The following is a 12252-nucleotide window of genomic DNA, read 5'->3' as shown; positions in this document are numbered from 1 at the left end:
AAGCCGTAACGGTATCAGGTGACCGAAGGCACCAGGTGGTCTGATTGGGACGACCTTGTAGCTTTTATAATTAAAAACTTCGTCAACGATGTTTAAGTAATGAGTCATTCGACGGTTGAGCAACAGATAGCCAAGAACCAAGATAGCCAAGTGAAAACAGGATGTCTAGAGCCTTTATAGTTTTTTTTAATGAAAAATCTGTATATATAAAAAAAAGTCACCCTGTATTACGCCACTCTTTCGGGGGGGGGGGATTTTCGATATTGTTTCGAAATCCGAACTGGAAAGAATGCGACCGTCCTTTAAAAAAAAACAAAAAAACATGAAGGGACGGTTACACACCGGTATGCGGTTTTTAACTCGCGATTTTCAGTCACAGTAACTGACTGAAAATGCGGTGTTGTGGCCACGGGCTTTCTAATTAGCGCAAGAAAACGTTACCTTTGCTTGGGAATTTTTTTAGTTCAGTTAAGCTAATTAGACGAATTAGTGCGGCACACTGAAGGAAACCACCTGTTGGGGCGGCAAAAACCTTCACAAGTATGATGCAGAGGGTTTCTAATTTTTATCTCAAGTACATTGTTTTTAATACTTAGGGGTCACTCTTAAGCGAAACACCCTTTATAGCTCTGCATGGCGGCTGGTTCCGAACGTGCTTCGTCGCGGAAGGACCGGAAGTCTTCCTGCGACACCGTAAGTTGTGGCGGGGGGCTTGTTTATGTTTACCCGACAATGTCATGTACGGAATTGTGTTACGCTGTTTGTTTTGTTGTTTTGTAGAATGTGTGGCGCAATGCGCTTTCGAAACGCCCAATTCAGAACCTGACTAGAGTCACTAAATAAGCTACGCTTCAGAGTAACGACACTGAGGCAAAAACAGCCGCCATGTTGTTTCGGATGACCTCCAGCCCCACCTCTATTTTGGCAGTAGAAATAGATGAAGGTGAAGTTCAGCAGTGGAAGAAGACAACACTTCGAAGAGCGCTAAATGGATGGCGCTGGAGGTCATCCGAAACAACATGGCGGCTCAATGTCGATACTCTGAAGCGTAGCTTATTTAGTGACTCTAAACCTGACGAACCGTAGGACAAAGGCATGCCCAGTTATATATCGGAAACCAACCTACCTGATTGGTTGAAAAAGGACGGGAAGCCGAGCTTCATGAGGCTAGCCAGATATGGAGTATTGGGGGCGTACACCACAACACGCGGTGCAAGCCATAGAAACTGGGACGGAGTGTGGCTCGAGAACACGGTAGCAGCGTGCGTCTCTGACCAGTTTCCGCCAGAGATTCCAGCACTATTTTGAATGAGGCGGTCGCCCTGCGAAATGCATGAAGCGTAGGGGTTAGTTAGAGTCACTATACCGGGTGATTCAGTTAAATCCCCGGGCTAAATAATTCGCGAACGGGTGCGCCAATCGAAGAACTTTCTTTTTTACAAGTATCTGTCCGATACCACCTACAAGCTGCGCACCGTGTGAATGTTTGAGAGGCGCTCATTATTTAAATACAAATTCAAATGAATTTCGTATAAAAAAACATAACTTCTAAAGCAGGGTGCTGTCGGCATTAAAATGGGTACTACCCCTTTTGGGACATTCAGTGGACACCTTTTAGAGAAAAATCTGCCACCATTTGTTGCAGTAATTAATTGGTTTCGGGTTACATATTTCTGTCGCCACTGGTCGCAGTGAAGCGCAAAAGGACGCTCTTCCATTTTCTTATCCACCAATGAATTACGTCCTTTTGCGCTTCACCGCGACCAGCCCCGACAAAATATGTAAACCGAAACCAATTAATTACAGCAACAAATGACCCACTTCAGTGGCAGATTTTTCTCTAAAAGGTGTCCACTGAAGGTCCCAAAAGGGGTAGTACCCATTTTAATGCCGACAGCCCCTGCTTTAGAAGATATGTTTTTTACGAAACTCATTTGAATTTTTATTTTAGTTTTATTTAGTGGCAGCTGCCACTCATTCACACGATGCGCAGCTTGTAGGTGGTATCGCACAGATACTCGTAAAAAAGAAAGTTCGTCGATTGGTGCACCCGTTCTCGAATTATTTAGCCCAGGGGTTTAACTGAAACACCAGGTATAAGGGAACAGAATAGCGACACTGAGCAACGCCGGCGAGCGAGACCGCCATCTTGTGTCCGGGCACGCCTGCGTCGCCTAGCAATGGGACCACGACCTACTTAATAACAGAGCGACCAGGCCACTTTCCCAAATCCCTATAGGGCGGCTGTCCGCTGAGCCTCCTCGCCCTTTCCTCCTCTGACCGGTGAAAGGTCCGCTTGGCGCGCTGCCCACATTCCCTAAAATAGCGGGACGCCGTATTGGGACATGTGACGACAGGGTGTTCGTATTGACTCGTGTATATATCTTTTGGACGTGTATATTGGTTTGTAATGTACAATATCGACTGCTGTACTCGTTTTGTCGGGGCATACTTCACAGGGATACTGTTTATTTTGTTTTCTCGTGCTATGGTATGGTATGGCATAAGCATATGCAGTGCGTGACACCAGCGCATCTCGTATTGGTACACAGCACAAGGCACTTGATTTGATACCACGCCGTCCTTGCAAAACAAGTTCCCCCATACCTGGTCGAGCCTGGGAGGTACCCGAGTTCGAGTCCCAGAGCCGGCTTTGCTATCTGAATTTTTTCCTGGGTTTTCGTCAGACGCTTTCAGACATATGCATGTCGGCACAGTTCCCCTAGAAGTTAGTTCCCTCCCCCCCCCCAATCACCCCCACCCCTATACAGGTATCGCTGTAAAGACCCAATCAATTCATTGGCGATCCAGCACCGGAACCAATCATGCTCTGTCACGTGGAAGTGCGCGCATGGACTGAAACCGGGACGCAACCGAAGACCGCTTGGAACCCAAATTTCTTCCAGATCCATATCTGCAATTCACCATTCGCAATTAACTGAAACCGTATCCTGAACAGAATCATGTGATTTCAGTTACCGGATCGCATGAATCTGTTCAAGCGTGAACGCGATCAACTTTGGATGCGATATTTGTATTGCTTTACGACTCTGATTAGTGGTGTTGAACGTGCTTCTGTTGAACTAGATCTCTTCGTCATATAATGGCTACACTTCTCCTCAAAGTAAAGGGGAAACAGTTGAAAACGTTTTCGCTAATACAGTCGGCCCGCGTTTATCCGGACGGCCTCGTTTCCTGTGAAAATGTCCGGATAGCGAGGGAACCGGATAAGTGAAACACGAAAATCCAGAGTGATCCTAAAAGGACATCTTTATTGAGCATTACACAGAAAACTATCCATTGTCATCTGTTTCATTCTAATACACGCATCCAGTTCTTGCAAACCTTTGCTAACAGCATTAACTTTCGAAATATTGTTTTGTTGCTCGGAAAATACTAGCGCTGTTCTCAGTGCTGGATGCGGATTTTCTACCGTCATAGCTGGTGCATCCCCGCATTCATCATCAGATTCTTTTTGAACACTATCGGAAGCGACGACACTGACGATGTCGTCATCTGCGATTACAGCGCAGGAGTCCTCGTTGCGGACCTTCTCAGTCTGAAATGACCAGTCAGCTGAGTGGATTAACGTGCAAAGCAAGAAAGGGAGAAAATTCTTCATAGCAACACCGTCTTTGTGTCAGTAAAAAGGAGGCCACGATCAGGGTTCTCGACCTCGCTTGAGTAGGTGTGGGCCAAGTGTCATTCCTGGACAAAAACCGGATAACTGAAGCCGATTATTGGGTATTAGTCACTTCTGTTCCCTGGAATTCTCGTCCGAGTCCGGAAGCTGAAGTCCGGATAAACGAGGGCGAAATACATGGGGAGAAATCCGTCCCCATGCTTTTTTGTCCGGATAGCGCAGGATCCGGATAAATGAAGTCCGGATAAACGCGGGTCGACTGTATATAGTTGCAGTGCAGTCCTGCTAATGGGGGAGGGGGCTTGTTTACATATAAAAAAAGGCAAGGTTAGCCATGCAAAGAGCCGGTTAAGCTTCTCGAATAAAATTTCCTGCGACTTATATGTTCATTTTTACCCGTGTGCACTTGTAGCTCATTTTGCGACATCCACGCGGCCTGCGGATACATCCTAGAGAAAACCGAAAAAGTACCGGTTCAACTGTTTGGTTACCGGTAACCGCAAGCATTAAAACGGCGAACCACGTAACTGTCACCGAAACCGCTTTCGGAGTTCTGACACTGAACCGTAACCGAACTGATATTCGCTTCAGTTTCAGTCCTTGAGTGATGGACTAAGGTCCGGTTTCACCAGCACCAATTAACATTTGAACCGAGACAGGAAGTATCGTCACTGAAATATTCATCAGATCACACAACACTGGACCATAGGCTAACAGCAGTTCCTGCTGCTCTTCCTGTGGCGATACGCTTCTATAAGCCGTTATTTAAAGGTACTGTAAAGCAGCCCCGATCAAATGTCATTTAGCGTGGCTATTCGATAGTCCAAGCCACCAGGACAAAAACTGCGCAAGTTTCATTCCAATCGACGGTGCAATTAATTAGAAAATTACAATTAAAGATTACGGGCAACACTGTACTAGGTATTCGAAATGAATCCGTACTCCTGCCACATACGGCGGCAACCACATTGCATGCGTAGAACGCTGGGCCCAACACAACTATCCACATCTGAGGATAAGCGAACTGAAATGCCGTTGAAAAAAATGTGTCAGACGTTCAAGAAGCCAGACAGCGTCGGGACTTGTTTGTCACAGAGAGAGTTTGTTCGTCCGAAAGAGGCCGCGAACAGAAGGAGCGCGCAGGCGCAGCAGAGAAGTAGGGAGAGCCTCCATCGAACAGCGGCCGGCGCTGGGTTAGTTCGCAAAAAACACTGTTAACAGGGGTTTCATAATGCATAGGTAAACAGGGAAACTAATATTATGGGTACTAATATAACGAATTTCCGATGTAATAGTGTGTAATACCAATTTTCAGTGTTGCCCGCTGTACAGGGGGTTGTTTGACACCAGGCGTCGCACCGATCCACTACGCCGCATTTTTCATGGCAAATTAAAAATATTTATAGCGCGTTCTCGGTCGCATGGTTCCGCATATGGTATATAGGAGCAACAAAGTCTCTAGTCACATCACCGGCATATCATGCTTGTCTACTGCTTTACAGTACCTTTAAATTTAAAATGAATTTAAAGTTGGTGCCATCACTGTACAAGTGGGTCTGACTTGTCGTCTCCAAAGTGAATTGTTGTTGCAAATCTTTTCTACTTGCTCAAAACGAAACGGAAATAATGTTAACAATATTTTAAGAGGTAACATAAAAGTCATCGCAGTTGGACTGTAAGCTTTTAGAGAAATATATCAGATGACAGCACACCTTTTCGCGCGAGGGGGCATCTTGCCTTGCAAAAAGGGCACTACGGAATAAACCATGCCCATGTGAACTGAGTCTTCGTGACGGCTTGGTGCGTAAAGATTACTACATGTTTGTCGAAAAAAGGGAACAAATAGCTGACGCGGATGCGAAGAAAGTTACCTCATAAGCACTATAACCCCACTGAAGTAGGGAATGTCGCTAGCGCCACCAATGCTCCTGCGGCAAACATGTGAAACAAAAAAGCCGGCGCTGGGACGGGGGTCAAGTGAACTGGTCGTGAATGGGACACCAATCTTCCGCTTCTCCGCCGGAGAAGAGCGCGCAGTCGAGCCAGCTCCCAACCGAGAAAACCGGTTTTGGATGGAGGGGACTCAACATGGACGGCGCGTTCTTGGAAGGAGAAACCACGTGACACGATCGCGGCAATCGCGGACACGGAAAGGCGGCTTCGGTGCGGAAAACGAACGCGACACTCTGTACCCCTATTTGGTAACTGTAACACTGTTAAAACAGAACTTGACCACATAGCACGCTCCTAACCAACCGAATCATATCCGAATGATATCATTCTGTGTACTTGTTTGCTGAAAATGGAAGGAGATGCCCATCTGGGACACATTACGCTTGTCCCTGATAGGCTCCTCCCCCTGTTTTGAACGAATCATGGCATAGAATGATATTGTTCGGAATGGTCGTTGGGTAAGAGCGTGCTATGTGGTCAAGTTCTAGTTTAACAGTGTATGGCTAGTAAGAATCTTATGCTCTGAAAACAAGCATCTGCGCTATACGTGGTGGTGGCGGTGGTATTACTGTAATAGCTCGCCGTTGTCGGCCTCACAGAGTGCATCTGTGCTACACTAAAAAAACGAAATACTCACTGCATAGAGCGCGCCACCAGCCAATCATGATTCAGAATCATACCTGGGTAGTAATGTCATTACTGTAATGAAATTACAGTAATTAATTTACTTTTCCTGGTAATTTGTAATGTAATGCATTACTTTTGGTATTATGTAATTTGTAACGTAATTTAATTACATTTTGGCAGTAATTTTAATGATATTACTCATTACTTTTTACAAAAGAATCGACTGCGTGCTCTGTGCTGGCACTTGGCAGAAAAAGAGTTGCCGACTGGTGAGTTAAAAGAATTCCAACGCCCACTATAAACGGTGACGCACTCAATCGGCACAGAATAAAATGTGTCTTCTTTTTATAACGTAGTGTTGTCTGACAATGAATTTCCACATCCTCAATATCATTGCGATTAAACTCGCAGTAATGACTTTGTAATGTCATTACCTTTTTGTAGTAATTGTAATGTAATTTCATTACATTTCAGTTGCAGTAATGAGTAATGTAATTTAATTAAATTCTAACTGGAGTAATGAGTAATGTAATTTAATTACATTTTAGAAGTAATTGACCCAGGTATGTTTAGAATCCTGTCGCTCGCTTTCCAGTTTTTGTCATGCGTACCTCGGCGGCGCGGAACGCGGCGGTGACTGACGGACCTTTGCGTCGGACTGTAAACTAGCCTTAAAGGAAATGTAACGTAAACGAATAGGCCATTTGAAAAAGAGCTCAAGGGAGCTATAAGGGGGCAGCGCGCGCCCTGGTAGGGCGTGCCGGGAAATGCTGTGCAAAACGACAGCGATTTGCTATCGTCTCCAATCGTCGTCGTCGTCGGACTGGTGTATGTACCGTCGCTGTCGTTTTGCACAGCATTTCCCGGCATGCCCTCCCAGGGCGCGCGCTGCTCCCTGGAACTTTTGCAAATGGCCTATTAGGAAGCGCGGTATCAGAAACGGAATGACTGGAATGAAAATGCTGCAGTAACAAATATGGAAATGCTAACGAAAATACGCTCGTTACCCTTCCCTGGTTCGCAGTGCGGTTAACTAAACGTCTTGCGAAGAGCAGAACCAATGAAAAGACCTTCGGGTACAGCCGGTTATGTGCTTCCGGACAATAGTGTAAAAAAAAAACAGAATATCGATACTTAGGCACTATGCACAAAGTGCGATACATATGCAGATGTTAAAACGCCGATAGTAAGCTATCATTGCTCACCACCACGACCACGGCGATACTCCCGAGCACCAGGCTATTCCACGATATAGGCAAGTCTGAGCGATGGGCAAGACACGTAAACAAACACGTTCGTTATTATCTATTAAACGTTTTGCTGGTTTTGATCCCTCGTGTTTGTGTTTGTTTATGTGTCTTGCCCATCGCTCAGGCTTGCCTATCTTAGAATTTATCCACCAGCTAGCCTGCATTTACGCCATTTTGTCTATCACCAGGCTATTCTTCGCGAATTTTCATAATTTTCACTACCACCTGTATGGACTGATCTCGTGCGATAGGAGGCTATTGTGACCTATCACTCTAAGAAAAAAAAAACGCATAATTTTCTAGCCATCTCGGTAGAGCTGTATTGCAACTCCATGTCTACTCAAACCAATTTTACCTTTTAGGTATAACTGCACAGTAGAAACAAATTACAGAGTAGAAACTGCCCTTCTACCAGCTTGGGTAGGAAATTCCACTTTTCTTTTTTCGTTAGAGTGTAGGAGCTTTGTCTCCCCCGAAACCATGGCGCGCGTCTAATTCCAGTGTAGCATGCACTTGGGCGTCTTCGAATAATTGTTGCATCGACACTCGAAACGATTCCCAAGAAAGTCGGATACTGGAGAGTTATCGAGTTATAAAGATATTTGAAGCTATAAATTTCATATTTTCAGAATCAATCATATATATGAGTACAAAATATCGACGGAGGTGGCACGTGTGTTCTGCCTTAGGATTACACCGTACGTGGCGCTACGGTGCCGATAGAGTAACCACATGCTCAATTTTAGGCTAACAAAATGCCATAAATTAGTCGCGACCCAGACCAGTGCCGAGGTGTAAGACATCGCGGTGGATAATACCAAAGTATCGGCAACGTAAGCTCGAATCGGCATCCGACGTCACCATGAACCAATAAAATCTATAACCTGACGTGGTCGTATACTGTCATTTATACTAGGATTTTTTTTATATATACTCTACAGATTTTTATCAACTCACAACTCACTCCCGACAACGCCTCGTTCCTCACGACATCAAGGAGCATTACGTACTTCAGCTTTTCAGTTTCAGCTTTTCATAATCGGTCGTGAGGGCATAATGCCAAAAGGTGAGCATAAAGCCTTCATGAAGGTAAGTAAAGCAGCTACAAATATGATTTCATGGACAAGTGAAGGCGTTTGGTGAGGTCATCAGATTACGAAGCTGAGCTGCACGTCGTCACGAGTGTAGTTCCCTATCGGGACCACTCGTTTTGAAAAATTAGTGAAAGGGTTAGGAAGGCAAATATTGCATAGAAGTGGAAGAAGATCATATACTGAATCTAAAAATGCAAGAATTATAAAATTCTGTGGACTCGAAGCTTTTTTATATGCATTTCAACAACCCCATCTGATCCACTTTTAGCGCAGGAGAAACACGGGAATGATAAGCCTAACGAATTCGAAACTTGCCATCTTGCAAGAGGTAGGGTCGTTGAATAGACCTCTCCCCGTTTGTAAAAAAATGACGTCATAGTGTTCGACAGCGCCACGAATTTGGTAGAGTTGAACTACGCTCGAAGCTAGAGGCGAACAAAGTCGCGCCCGAAAGCCACGGTCTTGAGGGGATTACGATGGTCTCTGAAAGGGACGCGACCTTCGGTCCTACTTTTCTTTCACTAGGAGGCAGCGAACAAGTGTCCATTCCCGGAACCTAGAGCTTATTTAGTCACCTTAGTGGAACCCAGTCTTCCCCTTCAGATTTGTTTCGGTTTCAGTCTGTCTACCAACGTCATGATGACGTTTCTCGGGTAGAGGTTTATTGGGCTCGATCACCTCACTTTAGTGAGGTTAGTCTAGGTTAGGTTCTACAGATTGGGGGGGGCGCCCCCCCCCCCCCACACACACGCACTAGGTGGTGCGGGCGTCGAGACTGTGCCTCGGGTTAGATCAGAAGGTCCCCAGTAAAGATGGCGGATCTCCTTCAATTTTTATACGTTTTACGCAACACACGAGGGTCGTTCCTGTTTAATTTTGTTACTAATTAGCTCCTCTTTCACGTAAAAGCGTTTGATTTTTGTTTTTATTCTTTTTTCTTTAAAAAAAGCCAGTGGTCCCGATACGGAACTACATATCCCAGGTCACTTCATGAAGGCCTCAGGTACCAGGTAGAGAGCGTACGCTGTCATGATCTACAGATAGATGACAGCTTCAGGGGTGACATGTATAGTTTTTTTACATAACTAAAGGCGAAAGCGCGCATCATGCTCTTGTGCCACGTTTGCTCTGTGGCCAAAAAGGGTTGGTACACGTTCCCCTCACCTGACCCTCTGCCTCCCCGTGTGAGCGGAGAAGGTATTTTCATTGGAACAACTGATCGAGAGCCTATAGTTCTCTAATTGAGTATCAGGATGGGTGCCCACCCCTATAACTAACTTCTTGAGAGACATCAGAGGAGATCGTTACCTGTATGCCGAAGAAGGCTATGAGGACGAGCAGCACTTCGAGCGTCGTCATAATGGGACGCCGTTTGAGCCTTTGAATCCATAGTTGACGCCATAGCAATGCCCAGACCTGAGTTCCAAGAGATGCCGACATTGCAGAAGACGATTGAGGAACAGTTTCTCCTTCTTCTTCTTCTTATTTGAATGACTCGGTGGAAGCGGCATGACACGCAGCTCCTATTTTCGACGACCTCCAGTTTTCGCTAGTTGATGATTGTGACAATGTAGGCTTGACGAAAAACGAGGGAAGCCTTTTTTTTCTTTTCTTTTTACTTACAAATATGTCTTTTCGATCGTTTACGTTGGTGATGCAATGCTTTAGCGTTACAAGTTCTTTGACCTAACCAATGTAAAAAAAAACTTATTTGAAGCATCTGACTATTTATTTGGCTAAAAATCGGCAATGTGTAGCTACAGTCACACTATTCTAGTTGCACTATACACAAGGAAGAAATCACCGTTTGAGAACACGGAATTTAAAAATAAAATACCCAGGGCTGTAGTTTCACCCATAGATTGAGAAGTCACCCGTCAAAAAGATCTTGCGACAAGTTAAGTTACCGTGTGCAAAATGTAACTAAGTTAATAACGAAGTTCGCCAGCCTGATATGTAACTCGCAGTTACTGAGGTACTTAAAAAAAGAACGAGTTACTTCCAAGTTACTTTGGACACAAAATACCATTACGCAGGTGCAGCGCGCGTGAGCAGTTGAGTTAGACCTTGAGTTGTCTGCGGAGAAGTGCAACATGCTTAGATCGTTTTCGTTTACGTCCAACAATAGACTTCTTCCTGTTTGTAAACAAATGACGTCATAGTGTTAGCGCCAAAATTTGGTAGAACTGAACTACGCTCGAAGCTACAAGGTCGCCTCCGAAAGCCACAGTCTTGAGGGGCTTACGATATGGTCCCTTAAAGGGACGCGACCCTCGGTCCTACTTTTCTTTTAATGGGAGGCAGCAAACAAGTGCCCGTTCGTGGAACCCAGCCCTCTCCTTCCGATCTGTTTCGGTTTCAGTCTGTCTACCAATGTCATGATGACGTTTCTCTGGTAGAGGTCTATTCGAACGCTTTGCATATTACTCCCTGTGGGCGCACAATGGTTCAGCTTCATTTCAATGGCAGCGGTTCTTACTTCCTGAATAAAATACTGTCATTAATTGAATATCACGTTTTATGGCAAAAAATGCCATGAAGGAACCGGAGAGAAAACAAGAAAATATGTGGACGTGAGTGAAAAGCGAGTTAAAAGTAACTTGGAACTAAACTTAAGATCGATACTTTGGCAAAGTTACCTGAAAAAGGAACGGATTCCTCTGAAAGTTACCACGGGGCAAAAGTACCAGGTTAAGTTACAAGTTACAAAAAAAAAAGAACTTAGCTACAGTAACGAGTTACCTTGAACTCTGGTTTCACCTCTACTGTGCTGTAGCAGGCTCTCTGCATGTTCCTCCCGCCTGCCGAAATATTTCCACTTTCTCAAGTGTTAATTCCACGAGCTTCTACTTCAGCATTGCAGTACAGGCTACAGGACGTTTTCTCGAGGGCATTTGGGCAGTGCGCTGTTCAAAGGCTCCAAGCAAACTGAACACAAGTGGTGTGATCGGAATAGGGCAAGGACGTAGACTTACAAGAGAGTGCACTAACACCTTCAAAAGGACCTAGATTAACCAGAGAGTGCACTAACCTACTTCGATAAAAAAAGACCAAGGTTCACAAGAGAGTGTACTAACTCCTTTTGATAAAAAATACCTAGTTTGACAGGAGAGTGCACTGTGTCCCGAACCCGTACCGGAATCGCTATTTTTCCCGGAACCGAACGCGAAATGAAATTTTCACGACACTGTTGAACCCGAAGAGGACCAGTACCAAAAAATGAAAAGAGATAGAGGTAACCAGTTCACAAACGAAATGGTTCGGACATAAGAGAAGTCAACATAAGAGTCAAGTGCCTCTCAATAGACCTCTCCCTGTTTGTAAACAAATGACGTCGTAGTGTTCGACAGCGCCACCGGTTTGGTAGAGTTGAACCTTCAGTCCGACTTTTCTTTTAATAGGAGGCAGCGAACACATGCCCATTCGTGGAACCCAGCTCTCCCCTTCCAATCTGTTTCGGTTTCAGTCTGTCTACCAACGTCATCATGACGTTTCTCAGGTAGAGGTCTATTCCCGACCGCGGATACCTTTGTCTCCATATCATGTATTTCGCGTATTTTCACGTGGCAGTCAAACGAAGATGTATAATAAGTATGCGTTCAGCGTCTTTTTTTAACACATTGAAGCGCAGTTGTCCTTGTGAGCGCCGCGGCTAGCACCCCCACGGACGCGCCTGCTCTCCAGA

The 12252-nt window shown here is 45.1% G+C and overlaps 1 protein-coding gene across 1 annotated transcript in view; it reads right to left on the bottom strand.

Moving 5' to 3' along the window:
* LOC135366355 (uncharacterized) overlaps positions 1 to 10070 on the bottom strand; it is a 52611-nt gene extending 42541 nt beyond the window's left edge. The window contains exons 1-2 of the mRNA XM_064599023.1: positions 9876 to 10070; positions 1127 to 1322 (exon numbers count right to left, since the gene is read on the bottom strand). Coding sequence (XP_064455093.1) covers positions 1127 to 1322; positions 9876 to 10007 — 328 coding nt within the window. The 5' untranslated portion in view covers positions 10008 to 10070. The remainder of the gene's footprint in view (positions 1 to 1126; positions 1323 to 9875) is intronic.
* Between the last annotated feature and the right edge of the window lie 2182 nt (positions 10071 to 12252).

The sequence above is a fragment of the Ornithodoros turicata genome, chromosome 8 (genome assembly GCF_037126465.1).
Source record: "Ornithodoros turicata isolate Travis chromosome 8, ASM3712646v1, whole genome shotgun sequence".
Classification (NCBI taxonomy): domain Eukaryota; kingdom Metazoa; phylum Arthropoda; class Arachnida; order Ixodida; family Argasidae; genus Ornithodoros; species Ornithodoros turicata.
Note: the sequence above shows the minus strand (reverse complement) of the source record. Positions and strands in the feature narration are given on the sequence as shown.